General features: G+C 46.6%; 2 protein-coding genes across 2 annotated transcripts; one reads left to right on the forward strand and one right to left on the reverse strand.

The window, feature by feature from the left end:
- On the forward strand, positions 1-10,222 carry IFFO1 (intermediate filament family orphan 1). The gene is made up of 9 exons (XM_053451170.1): positions 1-730; positions 4,535-4,595; positions 5,020-5,115; positions 5,812-5,952; positions 6,668-6,834; positions 7,178-7,298; positions 7,836-7,931; positions 9,012-9,142; positions 9,808-10,222. Exons 1-9 carry the CDS (start codon positions 162-164, stop codon positions 9,896-9,898), a joined length of 1,473 nt encoding a protein of 490 aa, XP_053307145.1. The 5' UTR covers positions 1-161; the 3' UTR covers positions 9,899-10,222.
- Positions 10,223-12,263: 2,041 nt separating this feature from the next.
- Positions 12,264-16,309, reverse strand: GAPDH (glyceraldehyde-3-phosphate dehydrogenase). Its single transcript, XM_053451171.1, has 12 exons — positions 16,214-16,309; positions 15,720-15,762; positions 14,171-14,270; positions 13,954-14,060; positions 13,745-13,835; positions 13,551-13,666; positions 13,357-13,438; positions 13,124-13,275; positions 12,967-13,045; positions 12,791-12,874; positions 12,606-12,703; positions 12,264-12,458 (listed from the first exon to the last, which is right to left on the reverse strand). The coding sequence occupies exons 2-12, from the start codon at positions 15,740-15,742 to the stop codon at positions 12,389-12,391; spliced, it is 1,002 nt and encodes a 333-aa protein (XP_053307146.1). The 5' UTR covers positions 15,743-15,762; positions 16,214-16,309; the 3' UTR covers positions 12,264-12,388.
- Between the last annotated feature and the right edge of the window lie 4,825 nt (positions 16,310-21,134).

Below are 21,134 nucleotides of genomic sequence, written 5' to 3' on the forward strand. Positions count from 1 at the left end.
CTCTCATCCCGTCTTTCTTTCTGGGTTTTTTCTTTTTTTTTTTTGCCCCCTGATTTTTTTGCCTCCACCCTGCAGTCACTTTTATTTTCTTCCCCCTCCCACCATCTGGTCCTGGTCCTCCCTCGCTCCCTCCTCTCTGCAGTGCTGAAGACGGCAGAGCGATGAACCCTCTCATGGCTCCTAACCTTCTCCTGTTTTCCTCAGATCCCCCTCTACAGTCGGCGGACAGCCCCCCGTCGCCGTCGCAGTCCTCTCTGTTTCACGGGACCCCGTATCCGCAGAGCGGGGGGGCTTCGGCGCTACGCAATGACTTTGGCTCCAACATCAGCGTTCTTAAGACTCTCAATCTACGGTTCCGCTGCTTCTTGGCCAAAGTCCACGAGCTGGAGAGGAAGAACCGCTCGCTGGAGAGGGCGCTGGAGCGGGCAAAGGGGGTCAGGCCATTGACCAGGGACCAGGCTGTCCAGACTGGCTTCGTAGGTCCAATCTTACCTCCACCTTTACTGGGGCTCACCCGACCCACCCCTGCGCCACCTCCCCAGCCGTGGGTATACGGCTCGCGCCGGTTGGGGTCCCGACCTGATGTCGGATCCGTGAGCGTCGGTAGTGGAGCTTACTGGGGTCATGCGGACGGAGTCGGGGTTCAGGTCGACACCATCACACCTGAAATCCGCGCGCTCTACAATGTTCTGGGGAAGGTGAAGAGGGAACGTGACGCCTACAAGCAAAGGTGAGCTATATCTCTATACACGACTCTGTATGACAAGCACATACATGCACACGTTACCTCAGCATGATACATATACATTGTCACGTATGTTCATGATATACATAGCCGAGTGCATACAATGTAACCTAACAATGCGCTCGTACAGACGTGTCCCAACACCAGCAAACTGCATAGGTATTTCAACATCTTATCGTCATACATGCAGTGTTTCTATCCACACATGTGCTATGACATCACCGAGTTTTTGTATGAAGCGCAGTCCTAAAGCAAAGTGGAAAGAGTGATGCAATCTCCATAGCAACCGGTGGAATGTTTATGTTAATTGCTTCACTTTAACTCTTATATATAGCGGCCCATATAGCCATTTTTTAACTAGATGTTTACAAACATGGGGGGTGTTTATGTACAAAAAGTGACTCTGGCGCAATCCTATCACCATAGCAACTCATGGAAAGGTCCTTCCAATCAGGGCTTCCCATTGTGTTGCTAGGGTGATAAGAACCCTTTTCAAACGCGTGATTGTTTCCTGTATTCACAGCTAATAAGTTGTCTTCATTCATGTGATACAAAGTCAAAGCCGCGGGGTATTTACATGTATGCAGAGATAAACACACATAGAGCATCCAGAACACGCATGACCAATGGGAGCAGAGCGACGCAGGCGTGATTATTTCCCACGCAGGTCTCCGTGTGCCCGGCTTCCCTTTAAACCTTCATCCCCCGAATGAGGCAAATGATGGTGAATTCACTGTTTGGGAACAGCTGAAAATCCCATCCCCCCGCCAGAGGGGGGCGCCACCGTACATCAGCTAAAGCAGCTGCTTATGGCCCGCTGGGGCTATTAATACCGATTCCTCATTCCGCACATTATTATCACGACCGTGTATCATTTTTTAAACAAACTTTTGTTCTGCAGTGCTGTACATGGGATTCATTTAGCGCCATCATATTGTGTAGCATTGTATAATGTGATATATATATATAGCGCCATCGTATTCTGTAGCATTGTTCAATGTGATTTATATATATATATATATATATATATATATAGCGCCATCATATTGTGTAGCATTGTTCAATGTGATTTATATATATATATATATAGCGCCATCACATTCTGTAACATTGTACAATGTGATATATATATATATATATATATATAGCGCTATCATATTCTGTAGCATTGTGCAATGTGATATATATATATATATATATAGCGCTATCATATTCTGTAGCATTGTGCAATGTGATATATATTGCACCATTATGTTCCATAAAGCTGCACAATATAATATATATATATACAGAGCGTTGTACGGCGGTGCTGGCAGGAAGCATACAGGATGCGGTGATATATGGGGCGTTACATATATATTTGGGGCATTGTGTTGGTTCCTCTGAGCTGGCAGGAAGCCCAGCGGCGGGGGTGACGCCAGCGGGGGGCTGCGATCAGGGCGTGCAGAGTTTTATCAGTCCGGGCTTTAAATAGGTCGGCCGGAGGGGATCGCAGCCCAGCTTCAGCTGTTCTCTCCGCCATTTATCTCACCGTATCAGTATTTTCCATTTCCGTTCGTTGCCGGCTCGGCGCATTGGGTGAGAATCTCAAGTACCCAAATTCCTTCACTGAATAGTCAGGAGGTCCGTGTCACCGATCACCCCCCACGCTAGAATCAGGAAAGGGAGGCTAAAGGGGGTTAATACGGGCAATGCTTTTCCAAAGAACTTTAACATTTCTGGGTGCTCGGCCCCCCCATCGTGTCTGTCACTTTATACATAGCTTTGGGCGCCGCACGGATTCTACTTCCTCGGAGTGGGAAAAGGTGACAAAATCCTCCACTGTGTAGTGCGGCCTGCAAAAAAAATATCTCTCTCCAGCACTGTATACATTACTATAACCCCCCAGCGCTGTATACAGTAATAACCCCCAACGCTGTATACAGTAATATAACCCCCAGTGCTGTATACAGTAATAACCCCCGGCGCTGTATACAGTAATATAACCCCCAGTGCTGTATACAGTAATAACCCCCGGCGCTGTATACAGTAATATAACCCCAGCGCTGTATACAGTAATATAACCCCCAGCGCTGTATACAGTAATATAACCCCCCAGCGCTGGATACAGTAATATAACCCCAGCGCTGGATACAGTAATATAACCCCCAGTGCTGTATACAGTAATAACCCCCCCAGCGCTGTATACAGTAATATAACCCCCCAGCGCTGTATACAGTAATAACCCCCAACGCTGTATACAGTAATATAACCCCCAGTGCTGTATACAGTAATATAACCCCCAGTGCTGTATACAGTAATATAACCCCCAGCGCTGTATACAGTAATAACCCCCAGCACTGTATACAGTAATATAACCCCAGCGCTGGATACAGTAATATAACCCCCAGCGCTGTATACAGTAATATAACCCCCAGTGCTGTATACAGTAATATAACCCCCAGCCCTGTATACAGTAATATAACCCCCAGCGCTGTATACAGTAATATAACCCCCCAGCGCTGTATACAGTAATATAACCCCCCAGCGCTGTATACAGTAATAACTCCCAGCGCTGTATACAGTAATAACTCCCAGCGCTGAATACATTAATATAACCCCCAGCGCTGTATACAGTAATAACTCCCAGCGCTGTATACAGTAATAACTCCCAGCGCTGAATACATTAATATAACCCCCAGCGCTGTATACAGTAATAACCCCCAACGCTGTATACAGTAATATAACCCCCAGCGCTGTATACAGTAATATAACCCCCAGCGCTGTATACAGTAATAACTCCCAGCGCTGTATACAGTAATATAACCCCCAGCGCTGTATACAGTAATATAACCCCCAGAGCTGTATACAGTAATATAATCCCCAGCGCTGTATACAGTAATATAAACCCCCAGCGCTGTATACAGTAATATAACCCCCAGCGCTGTATACAGTAATATAACCCCTAGCTCTGTATACAGTAATATAACCCCCAGTGCTGTATACAGTAATAACCCCCAGCGCTGTATACAGTAATAATAACCCCCAGCGCTGTATACAGTAATATAACCCCTAGCGCTGTATACAGTAATATAACCCCCAGTGCTGTATACAGTAATAACCCCCAGTGCTGTATACAGTAATATAACCCCCAGCGATGTATACAGTAATATAACCCCCAGCGCTGTATACAGTAATAACCCCCAGCACTGTATACAATAATAACCCCCAACGCTGTATACAGTAATATAACCCCCCAGCGCTGCATACAGTAATAACCCCCAGCGCTGTATACAGTAATATAACCTCCCAGAACTGTATATAGTAATAACCCCCAGTGCTGCATACAGTAATAACCCCCCAGCGCTGTATACAGTACTATAACCCCCAGCTCTGTATACAGTAATAACCCCCAGCACTGTATACAATAATAACCCCCAGCGCTGTATACAGTAATATAACCCCCCAGCGCTGCATACAGTAATAACCCCCAGCGCTGTATACAGTAATATAACCTCCCAGAACTGTATATAGTAATAACCCCCAGTGCTGCATACAGTAATAACCCCCCAGCGCTGTATACAGTACTATAACCCCCAGCTCTGTATACAGTAATAACTCCCAGCGCTGCAAGCTGCAAGCTCCGCAGGGGAGGGGTTTGCCAGAGGAAGGCAGCTTCCAGTGTCACCTGGTGCCTATTGCTCCCACCGCACCCTCCTAGTGACGCCTCTATTATTACCCCTGAATCCTAATCTGTGTTGATTTTTGTGGCCGGTTTATTTTAGTGAAATGTATTTTTGTTTCCTGCAGATGGGAGGAAGAATACACGGCCCGGGTCCAGCTGCAGCAGAGGGTGACTGAGCTGGATGAGGTGAGCGCACCTGGGAGGGGGTCTCTTCAAATGGTCTGTCTCAATATCTACCTGTCCCACTGTCTCTGTATCTACCTCTCTCACGCTGTGATACTCTGTAGACATACTGTCTCCATACTCATACTCCATACTCATACTCCATACGTCATTCTGCATCATTGTAGTCACTCTCTCGCACTCTATTTGTCACCATGTAGTCTCTCTGCCCACCCCGTTTCCAAGCTGTCACATTGTCCCTTTGTATTTTCTGCCCCCCCTGTTGTCAAACTGTTTGCCCCTCTGTAGTCATACTGTGTGTCACCCTGTTGTCATGCTGCGGAGTAAACATTTGTGACAGACTGACAAACATTTCCGTGAAGTGAAACATTTTATGTCTTCTTAATGAATACATACGTGTAGCGTGTTAATGTCTCTGTCCCCGCAGGAGGCTCAGGAATCCGCTCTTTACCAGGAGGAACTGGCAATGAAAGTGAAACAGCTGAAGGGGGAATTGGTTGTCTTCAAAGGGTTAATGAGCAATGTAAGTATACATGTTATTATTGTGATATACCTATAAGGGTTACACATATGAGCGTGTCGGTGCGTGGGCTCAGTGTACAGAGTGAGGAGGGAGAGGAGGAGTGAGCGGAGGTGTGATGGTGGAAGAGTGTGGAAGTGAGCTGGAGTGAGAGAGCAGAGAAAATGTGAGTGGATATGGATTTGGAGGGAGTGAAGGTAAGGAGCAAGGAGAGAGGAGGGTATGAATGAGGTTCATTGGATAGTGGGGGAGTGAGGACAAGAAACATAGGGGTGAAAAGGGAGGGCGAGAAAATAAATAAGGATGCAAGGGAAGAATGAGAAAAGAACCCCCTTTCCTCCATTCTCTTAGCTCTTTCTCTTCTTATATCTTGTTTTCCTGCTCTCTAATTCCCTCGATTTCCTGGCCAATCTCCTTTTCTCTCACACCCCGACTCAAGACTTTCTTCCCTCTAATCGCTCTCTTTCTAAATGTTTCCTCCTCTCCAACCATCAATCACTCCTCGCACATGCTGTCTATTGCCCTATCCGCCCCTACGCTCACATCTTCCCCTCAGTCTATTTCTTTCTCCAAAGTCGCCCCTCTCTATTTTCTTCCCTTGGTTTTCTCTCTCACACCTTTTGGCATTTTTCTCTCAGCCTCTCCTTCTCTCTCTCTTATGCCTCTCCACCACACTCATATTTGCTCTCTTCCCTCCAGAACCTGTCCGACCTGGACACAAAGATCCAGGAGAAAGCCATGCGAGTGGACATGGACATCTGCCGGCGGATTGATATCACGGCCAAGCTGTGCGATGTAGCGCAGCAACGGAGCTGTGAAGACGTGATCAACATGCTGCAGGTATGTAGGCGTGCATGTGAATGTGCGTGTGAATGTGCGTGTGCGAATGATTGTAGAGTGCTTGTGAGGGTGGAAAGCCCCTTCTCTTCAGGGACAGTTGGCGTATATATACGGCAGATAGATTTATATATTTATTTCATTTATTTTGGGGTTTATGATTCATTTGAATCATTTAATAATGTTTGTCGCTCCTGAGTTTGTGTGTAGTGTGTGTAGTGTATGTAGTGTGTGTATTGTGTGTATTGTGTGTATAGTGTGTGTGATATATCAGTCTCATTGGTTTTCTCTCTCTCTTTCTCTTTTTTTTCCTTTTACATCCACTCATTTCTCTGTCTCTCTCATACGCGTCTTGCGCTGTCTCTCTGTGCACCATTGTTGGTCGAATTAATGGTCGAATTCTCCTCAGAAAGAGTTTTCTTTATGTAGATCATACGCATAATCGAGACAAGGCACACAACACACAAAAGTCGAAGCGTTGTCTAATTACATATTTGGATTACATGGTTTATATAACTTCTTATACTTCTTATCTGCTTCTAATAGCATGCGTCATTCTGATTGGTTACTTTTTAAGCAGGTTACGCCTCTTAGTAGATATGTTGGCGCAACTCGTGATATATCATAGACTAGACATTTTCTACTGTCTTTGTCAGCAACAATATTTATAACATAAGCATTTTTCTAACAACCATTCCATCCGCCTCTCTCTCTTTAGACAGTTCACCTCTCTCCTATGAAGGTTTTGAGCAGGAAGAAGGAGCGCAAACCGGCAGCGGATGAAGACTCATCGGTGTGTGAGAGCGAGAGTGTGCGGGGAGGAGAGGAGGACGAGAGCACAGCACTGAGCATCAACGAGGAGATGCAGAAAATGCTCAACCAGCTGTGAGTGTCTATATACTGTGCTTCACAATCTGCCCCCCATTAAAATGCACCCTCTATTAATATGCACCCCTCATTATAATTAACCCCTCTATTAATATGCACCCCTCTATTAATATGCACCCCTTGTTATAATGCACCCCTCTATTAATGTGCACCCCTCATTATAATGCACCCCTCTATTAATGTGCACCCCTCATTATAATGCACCCCTCTATTAATATGCACCCCTCGTTATAATGCACCCCTCTATTAATATGCACCCCTCTGTTGTAATGCACCCCTCTGTATCATACACATAAGACCCCTCTCTTCGCTCACCTGCTGACCCCGGTCCGTCTTTCAGGAGGGAGTATGATTTTGAGGATGACTGTGACAGTCTTGCTTGGGAAGAGACTGAAGAGACCCTTTTACTGTGGGAGGATTTCTCCGGCTACACAATGTCCGCTGTGGAGTCTCAAGGAGAGGTGAGAGTTTGTCCCCCCCCCCGTATCAATCATAAAACCCCATATTCTTCCATAAAACCCCATATCCACTCAAAAAAACCCATATCCACCCAAAACCCATATCTGGCCATAAAATCCCATATCCCATATCCTGTCATAAAACGGGGTGATGTACCAAGCAAGGCCACGTCACCAGAATAACGATGCTGGATGACTTTGGCAGGCAGAGCATAATTTGACGCCTAAAACCCAATTTTTAAATACCCCAGATACCCCCTTACTCTGTAAGCCAGGTTTCTACAGCTCGACATAAGAATTATATATCCAAGAGAGAGTATATCTTAGACTGTAAGCTCTACGGGACAGGGGCCTCCTTTCCTAATGTCTTCATACCTATTGCACCCCAATCATAACATTTGTAGACTACAACATAACATGCCAAATATATATATTTCTCCAATTGGGAGATAGTCATAGTCATAGTTTTACCCTCCCGAGGTCCCGCTGTTGCCCCACGAATCTGGGAATCTGGTTGTACTCCGTCTTTCGGTGTTTCAGGCTCAGGACGACAGTCTGGAAGAGGTCATAAAGGACACGGAATCTCTTTTCAAAAACCGAGAGAAAGAATATCAAGAAACCATCGACCAAATTGAGGTGAGTCAGATGTCCAATGAGAACCGGCCGCTGATATGAGGCATACAGATTGCCCCGGTCTGGCTGGGATTCTTAGGGGACAGTCCTGCTCCTTATCACACCATGAATCACTGCTGCTGAATGTCGTCCAAAAATTACCTCCCTGCAGGGGGTGCAAAGAGATTTCCCGTTCCGCATTACTAAATACCAAACTCTTATCCTCTCTTTTCTATTTTCTTCAAGCTCCCTTTTTATTGATGTATATAGCGCCGTCATATTCCACAGCCCTGTACAATAGGTAAACATGACATAACAATTTGGACTTTAGTGAGATCAAAACTACATTTGTCCCTTTTTATTATTTCACACAATGTTTTATAACCTTTGTTGTGTTTTTTTTTTTTTTTTTTTTGCTGTTAGATTTTTTATATCTGTGTTATTAAATCTCGTATTTAATGATTCTTATATTTAACACAATTCTCCGGGGGGGCTTTGGGAAGGGATCCGCCAGCTGTGGAATCACAATGGGTGACGTTTAATAGCTGAATGGGGAAATGTCCATATCTGGCTAAAAATCGACCAAATGACGCCAGAAAGCGGAAGTTACAACCCGAAAAAAGAAATACCGTATTGGCCTTAATATAAGCCTCCCTTTTCCCACCAGTACATACGTTATTAACGCCATATTCAGTGTGTTCTATGAGTAGAACTTTGCCAGATGTACTGAACAAGCAAGATTGGGGACAACCCAACCCAACATGTCCTCACGAATTGTAACCAACCTCATCTTGAAATTTCCCCTGGTGTTTTATTTAAAGGGCAATTATCACCAAAAAAAACACACAGCATTTCTCTGTGGGCATGTGGTTTACAAGAGGTAAACATGGCGTCCAAGACTATGGGATTCCAGCTGTCGGGGGGCTTCCAGTTGTCAGGGGGCTTTCATTAAGGTGGGCAGATCCTTGGCAGTACTGCTCCGTCATGAAAGCATTGAGGTGGCTCTAATATTAGTTGTGGAATCTACCGGATAGATACAAGTATTAAGTAGTCTCGGTTGTGAATAGCTGTTAACCCATGAATGTCGGTTCTCCCCATTCACAGCTGGAACTCGCCACCGCCAAGGACGACATGACGCGTCACCTCCACGAGTACATGGAAATGTGCAGCATGAAGCGGGGCTTAGATGTGCAGATGGAGACATGCAGGAGACTAATTAACCAATCAGAAAACAGGTGAGAGGTTACCTGGATAATATACAACATCGGTAACGCATCATCCAGCTGGAAAAAAATAAGGTTTAGCATTTGACCGGTAGATTAAGGCGATGGAACGACCAGCACATGGAGGGATGTCCATGAGGGGATGCGCGTGTGTAGAAGGGAGACCCTCATTCATAAAAATAATCAGAGATAACTCATTCTATTAGAACAGTGGTGAGGAAGCAGCCATGAAGCTAGAATTATGGCCAGGGACCAGTTATCCAATCACAATATTGATGAATGGCAACTGGGCTGGCTATCCAATCAGAAACATAACTACTCAACCAATCACGATAGCTCTTAAGGACAAGCCATGCAGTCAGAGTAACGGTCAGGGACTACTCATTTAATCAGAGAAGCAGCTACGGCGTAACAATCAAAGACTTCCATCAGATAGGAGAGTCCATCCAAACTTTATCTTTTCCAATTTGTGCCAACAGCCTATCAGCGCCTGCTTCTGTGCCATATAAATATGAATGAGGCAAAATTACATGATAAAGGAACTGTTTGGGGAAACGTATGGGCATTCGGCAGTACTGGGAACATTGTTTCTACTGCTGCATTTAGGTGAAAGTGTTACATTCAGTAGAGTAGGTGGAACAGCAGCTTTAATTCTTCCTGTCCCGCTTTCTGCTCAGATCTCCTCCTCCCAGCAGCGAATCGAACTGCAACGAGGACCCCGACGACTCCGACCGGGATCCCCCTTCCTCGGACAGCTCAGCAAGATGATAAAGGGCACCCCTGTGCCCCCCAAAACCACTGCCTCTGGATCTGTCACACTGAGTGCGTAGCGGGGGGGGGGGACCTGCCCCTCCGAGACCAAACCGTACGGCGGTGTGACTGATATGCCGAAAATATATATAAGGCGCTATGCTTTCAGATGCCAGGTGTATGGAGTAGGGTGCAGTACACGAATGTAGTACGAAGCGTGCATGTGTATGTGTGTGTATATATATATACTGTATATATAGCCATCGACACCGAGGGTACACAATATGCAGATACTGTACATATAGGGGTACGATGCTGTGTGGGCTGTATGTATATATAAATATATATATATATACTGTATATGTATATATATATACAGGGGAATCCGGACGTGATTAAATGTGCAATATAATGCTGACACCGGTGTATATAAAGGGTAAGGTGCTGGCCGACATGGGGTATACATTAGGTGCGATGCTGCCAAAAACCTGGCATATATATATATAGGTGAAATGTATAAGAATAGAGAAATTGAATGTCTTTTTTATGGGATTCATCTCATGTACATATCAGAAGGTGACAAGGAACTCCCGGCAATCACCAAACGTTTCCTTCATTAGAACATACAGTATATCCATCACTAAATAGTTTTTTTTTTTTTTACCAATGAAGCCATTGACCCAATAATATTTAAAACAGGCAAGTATGTGCATATATTCTATGTATTTCACCACTTATATGACAGTGTAAATAAACAGCTCTATAAATACAAATCTATATAATATGCCTCGTTTCTGCTTATTCTTTAATATCCGAATCAGGCGGGGTGTTGGGAAGTGTGTGTGGGGGGCTGCTTCTGCTTTCCTAGGGGCACATCGACCTTTTAGGGCCCATATACCAGCACCCCTCTTTTCTAGGCGCTCAGAATGTTTGCTGGATATGAGGGTATCGCAGGGTTCTACACCCCTAAAAGCCCCGATAATGTGTATAGAAACAGCAGGGAATACGTTTATAAATTGCATTAAAAATTAAGAAAATAAAAAGATGGCAAGGGGAGAGGAATCAAAATATTCTTGCCTGGGCGCCAACCGGTCTGGGACGGTTCCTGGACATATTTGGAGCACTCCGAAAGCGGACAGACTGACGGCCCAAGGGATCAGGACTGAGTGATATGACATGTGTTTATGTGCTATTTGTAGAGTCACAATGATGTCATTCTACATATAACCAGGTACTGCTGTGGCTTCATGCAGGTGAGAGCAGCGCCAAGTACAGCCCGGGACAATAAGCCACTGCCTGGACACTACCGCGGGCCCTCGAACCGGTATTAATTTGCTCTTTGAAATATTGGATATTTTTTTTTGGTTCAGTAGAGTGGTCACAGCAATAATTATATAGCGAATAATACTAACAAACCCAATAACAGGTTAATAGCGTCACCAGAAAAGTATATTGAAATGCATGCTGAGGAAAAAAAAAAAAAAAAAAAGTTAGTGCAGATTTTAGCGCCACGGAGTTTGGCCACTAGATGTCCTCAGCAAGTAAGGTTTAGCGGGGGTGAGGTATCGGCCGGATCTCTTAAAGGGGAACACTACCTTTTCTGTAGGCATCCTATTTATATCGCCTGTTGCCTAGCAACATGTGCCAAGCAGATTACCTGACCAGGCATATTTAACACTGTATGAAGCCCGAGTATTGCCAAATACTGAGGCGTTCTGCAATAGGTGGCTTACGCAGGGATTTTTGGGGCATGAATATTTCATTACGGCGCACACCACATCGCAGAAATAACCAATAGATGCTCTCAGGACAAATTGTTAGCATACTTAAAAGGACTAGTGGCCCAAGACCAGCTTTGAAGCCACATGGGATCAAGACACAGATTGTAGGCAGTGTGGGCCATTAAGCTCCACCCACACTAGCCCAAGTATATGCAAGTGTTGCCCATGGAAGCCCCAACCCTTAGGCTGGTGTGATTGTTTATCATGTATACAGCACACCGTGCCAAAAGGCTGGGGCAGACGCATACAACGATAAAAAGGTGCATGCAGGCCCAAGCCTCCACTATAGCACTTTGTATGGTACTGGGGACCAAAGCATAATTAAACACACGAAGATAAGGGGGATAATGATATTATGAGGAGCCATAACTATGTTTTCCTCTGAAGGCTTAATCTTACATGTGCTGTTTCTATAGAAACAGTGTTCCAAGAATTAAGCATTCTTTGCAGAAGTTACAAGAATCTTAGATTAGATAATTTCTGTAGAGTGTTTGGGAATCCAGCAGGATTTGGCATTTTGTCACAAATAAGTAACCTTTAGCACCAAAATGACACCCCCAGTGTCTGCATCAGCAGCCCACCCACAAAACACAATTAGGCAGTTTTAGTTTCTTTCAACTTTTATTACGCAGAAACGGACACAGACAGCTAGTGAGGGCGACTCTGGGCCCCTACAGTGAGACGATCACTAGGTGACAGGAGAAGGGTTAACCACCAACAGGCCAGTTTACTCTTTAGATGCCATGTGAACGATGAGATCCACCACACGGTTGCTGTAGCCGAATTCGTTGTCATACCTGTGGGAAAGGCAGCCGTTAAAACCCGGTGTGACCACAGACAGACTTCCACCCCACCCTCTGGCAGGTCTAGTGATGCAACAGCCACTCCCATCGTGTTCAGCTGTAGCTCGTGTTCAGCACATACCAGCCCAACCCAACACTTACCAGGCCACTAGTTTCACAAAGTGATCGTTCAGAGCGATTCCAGCGCCTGCATCAAAGATGGATGAGCGGGTATCTCCGTTGAAGTCGCTAGAGACGACCTACGTGCCAAGGATAAGAAGCTGTGAGTTCCGGGGCTACGGCAATGGGGGGCAAACCCACCTTCCAATCCAAAGCCAAAGACTCACCTGTTCATCTGTGTAACCCAGGATTCCCTTAAGAGGACCTTCAGAAGCTGCCTTCACCACAGCCTTGATGTCATCATACTTGGCCTGTGTGAGGGGGTAGAGGACAAGCAAGTCAAGACCAAATTATGTTGAGGACCCGCATTCCAGGAGGTATCGCCCTGTCCAGATCAACTCACCGGCTTCTCCAGGCGGCAAGTCAGATCCACCACAGATACATTTGGAGTGGGGACACGGAAAGCCATTCCAGTCAGTTTCCTGAAAAACCAAACTTTGTCATTGTAGGAACAGAACCAGAGAACCTCCCTCAACACAACGAATCCACACGGCACTCACCCATTCAGTTCTGGGATAACTTTCCCGACAGCCTTTGCTGCACCGGTAGATGCTGGGATGATGTTCTGGCCGGCGCCTCTGCCGTCACGCCACAGTTTGCCAGATGGTCCATCAACGGTTTTTTGGGTGGCTGTGAAAGCGTGGACAGTGGTCTAGGGAAGACAAAGATCATTAGCTGGGCTCACTCAGTGCAAGCGGCTCTTACTTTATTAAATGGCATCGCCGGCACTCACCATCAGTGCTTCCACAATATGGAAGTTGTCGTTGATGACTTTAGCGAGGGGAGCGAGGCAGTTGGTGGTGCAGGAGGCATTGCTGGAAGAGAACAAGAAAGCTTTAATCCCAGCCAAGTCTCAAAGAGACCAATTGGCAGCCTTGAGTTCTACAGCAAGACCCCACGCGGCATAAGATCCCCCACTGCGCTTACCTGACAACCTTCAGGGACTTATCGTACTTCTCGTGGTTCACACCAACGACAAACATGGGAGCGTCAGCAGACGGAGCTGAGATGATAACACGTTTGGCGCCACCTTTCAAGTGAAGCTGCGGATAGAAATAAGTTTTAGTTGGAAGTCACCGGCAGCTCCGGGGAAACAAGCCACGAAGACGGCAGATACTTACAGATGCCTTCTCAATGGTTGTGAAGACACCAGTAGACTCCACCACATAATCAGCTCCAGCATCACCCCATTTAATGTTGCTGGGGTCTCTCCTACAATCAATAGAACACATGTTAAGGTTCCACAATAACAATGCTAATTTAATACCCCATAGCAGGTTGGCACAGTGACCCTGGGGCAGAAGCCGTAGCCAACAAACCCACTACTTACTCTTGGAAGACGGTGATAACCTGGTCATTCACAACAAGCTTGCCGTTCTCAGCTTTCACGGTGCCCTTGAAGCGTCCGTGTGTGGAGTCATATTTAAACATGTAAACCTGCGAAGTAAGCGTGAGCCGTGTTAGAACAGCGAGCGGTCAGAGGAGCCATTCCCACCACGGGGAGACGGCCAGCTCGGGAGGTATTTTAACCGGAAGAGCTCTCTCACCATGTATTCCAGATCAATGAATGGGTCATTGATGGCCACAACCTGGACCTTCCCAGACGCGATGGAGGCACGAACCACCAGACGGCCAATGCGACCAAAACTGCAGGGACAAGATGTTGGTGGCTTAGAGCACATCCCATTACGAGCCACCATGTGTATAGTGGCAGTAAACACTTTCACCCCACACTTAAGCAGGCTTTCCAAAGGCTCGTTAGACACGGCAGAGAGCCCTAGCGCTACATTATGGGAAGACCAACACATACGGCAGAGATTTTTCTGCAATAATCCCGTAAAGATTTAGGCAACTGGCCATGTTTAACCCTTTGTTATTTAGACTGGTACCTAGCTGGTCAGCAGAAGTGCCACAGCTTTGGTATGTACCCTATGAATGGTGTAAAACAAACTACCCCCCTCCCAGCTGCCAAGTCAGCATTCAGAAAGCTGTCTCCCACGGTCCCAAAGATAACAAGCTGTGATTACGGTCCAAAATCTACAGTGGTGCAATAGCCTGCAGGCATGCAAGAAAAACAGAACGCCACCTATAGGGCAAAGTCCCGACCAGGGTAGTGGAATGAGGACAGACACACAAAGTGCGAGACCGTAGCGCTGCCAGATTACACACCCCAGTTAGCAGGGGAGCAGATGGCCCCCCCTCTATTAATAGAGGCCTAGCTTTGGCTCCAGCAGGGGGTGGGGCAGAGGGGCAAATACAGGCGCCAAGAGCAGGGCAGATTGATGCAGACACCCACACGTTAATGGAGCCTCATTACAGCTCAGATTTAACTAGTTATATCATTGGTGGAAAGGCTTTATACGCGGATCCTGCACACGCTTGTAGAGCGTTTTTCAGGATGATCCGTTGCGGGTTACATGCGATACATGCAGCAGGACGTGAGTCAGCAGCCCAGTAACTGCCAAGCATTGGATTACAGCAACTGGGAGAGGGCGGAGCCTGGACCGGGAGCTGTGCAGCAGGTAACACAGCTCCATTGATGTGACCTCAGATCGTCCTTGAGGCATCCTTTCCATGCCGCAGCCGGAGGGGGGTATTAGTCAGCATCACCAGAGCCTGATGCCCCCCCAGGGGAGATGCAGGGTGGCGTAAAAGGAAAAAGGAGGTGAGGGAGGGGGCAATGGGGTGACTTGGGAGACGTGACAAAACACCACTCAGCTCTGCCAAGGGAGGGGCTTCAGGAACAGCAGCCATCTTGCGAACGTGCACCTTGAAACAGTCTGGACCATTAACCCTTAGCTAGCCAGAGACAATCAAAAACCCTTTATACTACCAACCCAACGTCATTCAAGCCCCATAACTAGATACTGTGTTATGGATTGGAGTCATTAAGGGGTTAAAAGCATAATTAAACCCAATCAATAAGCCTCCATCCTTAACCCCTAAATTCTCAAGCACGGTTTCCCTGATCACCAAGCTCCCTCAGCTGTATCTATTAACCCTCACAACCTGATGGCCCAAATAGACAGTTAACCCCCCCCGATAATTAAATCTTATAGCAATAATTTATTAACCCCTTAAAAGACAGCCACTCACCCGTTAATACCAATCTTCACCATTTTGCTGAGATGTTTTTGCCCTGAAGAAAAAAAAAAAAAGGGGAAGCAAAAAAATATAGATTACACACACAGTACAACACCCCCCCCCCCAAAAAAAAAAAAATTCCACATTAGACCTATCTAGGGCCCGCTCCCAGCACCCTCAGCCAGGAAGCTAACACCCACCACGACACAACAATCACTATGCAAGAAGGCTGGAAGCAGGCAGGCCCGAAGCCATTCCCCTACAAACCAAATTTTAACCCTTACACCACCTGAAGGAATAGCACCATCCCATTAGAAAGTAACCCCGAAATACCCCCCCAGCAGACCAATAAAGCTGCCACACCCCCTTCTGCTTCCCATTGCCACAGAAAACCCAAACTACCCCGTAACCCAAGGTAGGGCACGTCCCACCCCAAAGCCTCACACTCAGTACCCCCTCACACCCCTCGGTGCCACCTGCTAACACCCCCTCGGCCATGCCCTTACCTGTGCCTCACTCGTGTCCTGCTGCAGAGTGACGAAAAGAGCGAACACCGGCCTTATATACCCGCCAAATAACAGGAGAGCACAGGTACCGCCCACCAACAGCTACCAACCCGTTATAAAAAAACTTAGTCATTGCTCCGCCCCGGCTCCTGTCACTGCAAGACAGGCTACGTGCTACCGTAACTCTGTACATAGAAGCGCCGGTTTTATTTAAACTGGGAACACATCTTAATCACCCCTGCCAGATACCGTACTGTTCACTACATACCTCTCATAATTCCTTACTGCCCCCATATAAATCCCTGGTACCCCCGGGCGCTACCTGCTCCAATAACCTGCTGCCCCCCAAATAAGCCCCAGATACCCCAAGTACTTTACTACCCCCTCAGATAACTTACTGCCCCCCACATTCATTGCTGCCATGCTATGTGCGTCACTTTACTGGACTTCCCTCTGAATCGTTTAACGCCCCAGGCCCCCGACTAATAATAGATTTACCCCGGATTGGTAACCTTCAAATCTGTCTGCAGACTATAGATTACAATCTCCGCCGATCAGTACAGGTCAGGCGAGGATTACCCCCCGGCTATTTATTTCACACCAGTCCTGTACCCACTGGGGGTATATTTCACACCAGTCCTATACCCACTCAGGATTTCATTCACACCAGTCCTATACCCACTCAGGATTCCTTCATATCAGTCCTATACCCACTGGGGATTTCATTCATATCAATCCTATACCCACTCAGGATTTCCTTCCCATCAATCCTATACCCACTCAGGATTTCATTCCCATCAATCCTATACCCACTCGGGATTTAATTCCTTTCAGTCCTAGACCCACTCAGGATGTTGTTCACACCAGTCACATACCCACTGGGGATTTAGTTCCCAGCATCAGAGCTTTACCCTCAAAATACTGACAATTTATTTCACATCATCAGTCCTGTACACGGATTACTATAGAAAGGGTTAATAAAGCACATTAACTCTTTATTGCTTGCCCTCAGCATCAATTAACCCCTAAGAAGCCAGTCTTTATGCAGGCCACTCTCGTTCATGCCGATCTTCAACATTCGCAAGATTTGAATTTCACATCATCAGTCCAGGACACAGATTACTATGGAAAAGGAGGGGTTAATAAAGCAATGCTCTCCAGAAAGTGGGACAAGATATTTCAATCAAAGGCTACTGAGGCAGTATGCTGAATATTTAGGGGTTAAGGAGGCAGTATGTGGAATGTTTAGAGTTAAGGGGGCAGTATGCGGCATGTTTAGGGGCTAAGGAGGCAGTATGCAGCATATTTAGGGGTTAACGAGGAGGTATGCTGCATGTTTAGGGGTTAAGGAGGTGGTATGCAGAATTTTTAGGGGTTAAGGAGGCAGTATGCGGTATATTTAGAGGTTAATGAGGAGGTATGCTGCATGTTTAGGGGTTAATGAGGAGGCATGCTGCATGTTTAGGGTTAAGGGGCAGTATGCAGCATGTTTAGGGTTAAGGAGGCAGTATGCACCATGTTTTTTCACTGGTTACATAAATGAGGTCAGATTGTATTGATCCTATTGGGATGGGGTTAATGAGACAATACACTACTTATATTATTCATAGTATATAAGTGCATGCTGTATATATATTATATATATTATATACTGTATATATACACATACATACATATACAGAGCGAGAGAGATGGGCTGCAGTAGGGGATCCCTCTCCGGTATACAAAGTGTTAATCACAAGGTGCATTAGTTGCTACGTACTTGTTATTAACCCTTGATGGGCCGAGCGTTTATAATCTGTTGGCAGTTTTAACCCCTGAACGTGCTTCTTGTTTATTGTAGGCTGGGCAGGGGGGAGAGCGGAGAGCGGATCTCTCCGATATGACCTCCCCTCGGGTCCCTGTCACTATTCCTGGCGTCCCGGAGGAATGCGAGTGTTTGAAGGTCACGGGCTTAATATAGATCCCACCGCGGCCACGACCTTTATGTAAAGGTCAGACAGGTGGGGATAGGTGGGGACTGTCCAGGGGTCACAGACCCATCGCTCGGACGCAGGGTTACATAACGCGGGCACATTAAACGAACCAGCATGCCCATAGGCAGCCCGTGGCATCTTCTTATCTCCCGGCCTGCCAGCACGTCCCAAAAATAACCTTTTATGCTTAAAACGCGTCGCTAGATTGGCCTCATATCTTATGAGGATCCCCCTATAGGTTTCATGGAGGGGGGGGTCGAGTTGCCAAGGGCCAATACCCCTATACTCTGTCCATAGTCGCCCAGCAGAAGACGTCGGAGTAAATGGCCTCTATTTTTGATATTAAGTACATGGTTATTGGATATAAAGGTTTAGCAATGGGCATGATGGGAGTGGGAGTATTGAATGTGGCCCCCGGTTTAATGTAATAAAAGGCAAGCGTTTCTGTCTGTGCCGATCCCTTTGGAGTAATATGGAGAGTGTGGGCAATACTCTTATTGGTCGCCCCATTATTGTATGTGGGTAGCTGATCCCAAACCCGGGGACACGCTAACGATTGCCCCCACTCCCATCATGCCCATACTGACACAAGAACCGAAGTCTCTATGCAGGGACTGTCACCTGAAAACAGGGGCCTCTGGGCATCCTAGATCAGAGATATCTGCCCCCCCTATTGGGCAGCTTTAACTGGGAAGGGGTTAATGGGGCAGTTCCCAAGGCCTCTGCAGCTCTGATTCTCACTGTGATTGGATGTAGTACATGATGTCATAGCTCAGCACCGTCAGTCAGTCAGTGCTAAGAAGGCATGGGTCACACCGGCCTGCACGTAGTTCTGCTGGCGGAACAGCCATAGATACTTTCCCCGTGCTCTTCTACTGAAAGTCTTTTCCTGGTATCTACTACTACCCGTGAATTACCCTGTTATGAGCCCGGTTTTATAGAATACATAATTCTTTGCTTCACGACAGACTTGTTTCACCTTCATTCTCAGAAGGAGTAGGTCTAATCCCCGTCCGCTTCCGTCTGGGTGTAACATCATCGTGTCTGCACACGCTGGGTAGAACGTAGGGGTATTTGCGCACGAGCATTCGCGCACGAGCATTCATACAGCACACGTTTTATAAGCGTATTCCCTGGCGATGTATGTCACTTACAATGGGGAGGAAAAAGTCTGCAGCATAGCCGCACAAAGCCTCCTTCCCCATCGCAGTCAGGGAGGAAGCCATTTGTATCTAATGTAACAGGCGCATGCCTTACACAGCCGTACAGTCCCCGGTACCGGGGGCTTAATGTATAGATCATATAGGGCCATTCATTCTCCATGCCATCCCTACATTAAAGGTGGTTCCAGAGAGAACCGGTTATGTCCTTAACGGTAATAAAGTAAAGGAGCGGTTATAGATTTTGTGTCTTCCGCACGAGAGGCCTCAGCCGATGTTATTGATCCAGTTAATGGCTCGGGGGGGGGGTCCTTCAGGCTGATCGCCTCCTACATGCCGGGCGTTTGATTCCGGTTTATAAAGAAATAAGCGTGGAAGGTCACGTTTAATAATTCAGAGAAGCCACTTCTATAGCACTCAGGCCCTAAAAATAACTCACAGGCAACAAATAAAAGCCTCGCGCAGGTTCGCGGCTCCAGATCTAATGAGGGGCTCGAGGAGCACCTTTACTGATCTTGGTTTTTTACTAGCAGGCAGAATGGACAAACTGTTACTAAGCGCCATCCTCTGATCCACGCGAGGAAAGAGCAGGGTCGCGCATGAAATTCCACACGGCTGCCTCCCAACATCACAGGGCCAGCGGCCGAACGCAGGCGTCCCGAGGAGCCCCGTGGTCGTGAAGACAGGTGCAGTAACCCTGTAGACTGGGACATCTTTACCCCCATTAGAAGGATTGGAATTGCCTATACGGGTAAATGTCACGGAACGGTGAGAGAAAAACAGGCAAAATAACAGACCTTTTGTAATGGACAGTGATGTCATAGGGTTGAGGTCATGATCTAGTTTAGTATAAACCATAGCCAGTACCACACATTTCTGTCTGTGCTATAGCTTTTTAGGGGTTACTCGCAATAGATTCCACCACGATTGTTATCGTTAGTAACAAATACCGAGCCATTCCGTGGCACCCGCTGCAGAGACGCGCAGCAAGCTAATCCCAGCCCCGACATACCGAGGGTAGAACAGAGGTCAGTCTCTCATCTTACAAGACCTTCAATGCCGGCCCCTGGAGACACGAACGGACAGCTTAACAACCCTCAGCGTCTAAGTCGATAGTTTGACAGAGCCGATCGTCAGGGAAACGCACAAAAAGTCCCACCTTACAAGCAACTACAGTAACAACTGCATCGAGTGAACATTAATAATACACGATGTATACTACATAGATAGAAACTGACAAGGGTTAATTTGGGACATTTATCAGTTACTTCCATGTTCCATAGAACACATTTCTAGTAATATAATTATATAAATATATATGCCCAGGACAGCGGCTTTATTTGCCACCCTCTGATCGATTTAGGCCACAGAAGCAGCCGTCATACAGCCGGAGAGTCCCTTTAATGTCTGGTTTTGATAAATCTAAGGAGTCCGGATGGGTCTCTAGAATGTCAGAGTTGAAGCCCCAGCAGCCATAACAAGTAGTCCGTTACAGCCAAAAAACAGAATAAGAGTCAAGCTGCCTCCAGCAAAGTCACAAGGAGGAGCAGGTGAGGGGTCAGGGCCGTGGAGCAAGATTCCAGCGACAGGACCGTGCGAAGGTTTGCGGCAGGGGGGAAAAAGTTTGCGGGCAACAGTGAAGCATCAGAGGTCCCTTGCAAGTTTGGGGCTTTATTTCTGCAAACTGAGCTGGGCATTCGGTCAGAAGGCATGATCTTCTCAATGCAGATTTAAAAAAAAAAAAAAAAAAGCCAGGTGTACCTAGAAGAATTGAGGTTTTGAAGG

The sequence above is a fragment of the Spea bombifrons genome, chromosome 11 (assembly GCF_027358695.1).
Source record: "Spea bombifrons isolate aSpeBom1 chromosome 11, aSpeBom1.2.pri, whole genome shotgun sequence".
Classification (NCBI taxonomy): domain Eukaryota; kingdom Metazoa; phylum Chordata; class Amphibia; order Anura; family Pelobatidae; genus Spea; species Spea bombifrons.

Bases quoted from the DNA above. Each gene is read 5' to 3' on its own strand.
- IFFO1 (XM_053451170.1), top strand. From the start codon at position 162: ATGAACCCTCTCATGGCTCCTAACCTTCTCCTGTTTTCCTCAGATCCC. The intron at 5,116-5,811 runs GTAAGTATACAT...TCTTCCCTCCAG, and splicing joins TCAAAGGGTTAATGAGCAAT to AACCTGTCCGACCTGGACAC. The intron at 6,835-7,177 runs GTGAGTGTCTAT...TCCGTCTTTCAG, and splicing joins CAGAAAATGCTCAACCAGCT to GAGGGAGTATGATTTTGAGG.
- GAPDH (XM_053451171.1), bottom strand. From the start codon at position 15,742: ATGGTGAAGATTGGTATTAACGG. The intron at 14,061-14,170 runs GTGAGAGAGCTC...CTTACTTCGCAG, and splicing joins TCATTGATCTGGAATACATG to GTTTACATGTTTAAATATGA. The intron at 13,836-13,953 runs GTAAGTAGTGGG...TATTGATTGTAG, and splicing joins GTTATCACCGTCTTCCAAGA to GAGAGACCCCAGCAACATTA.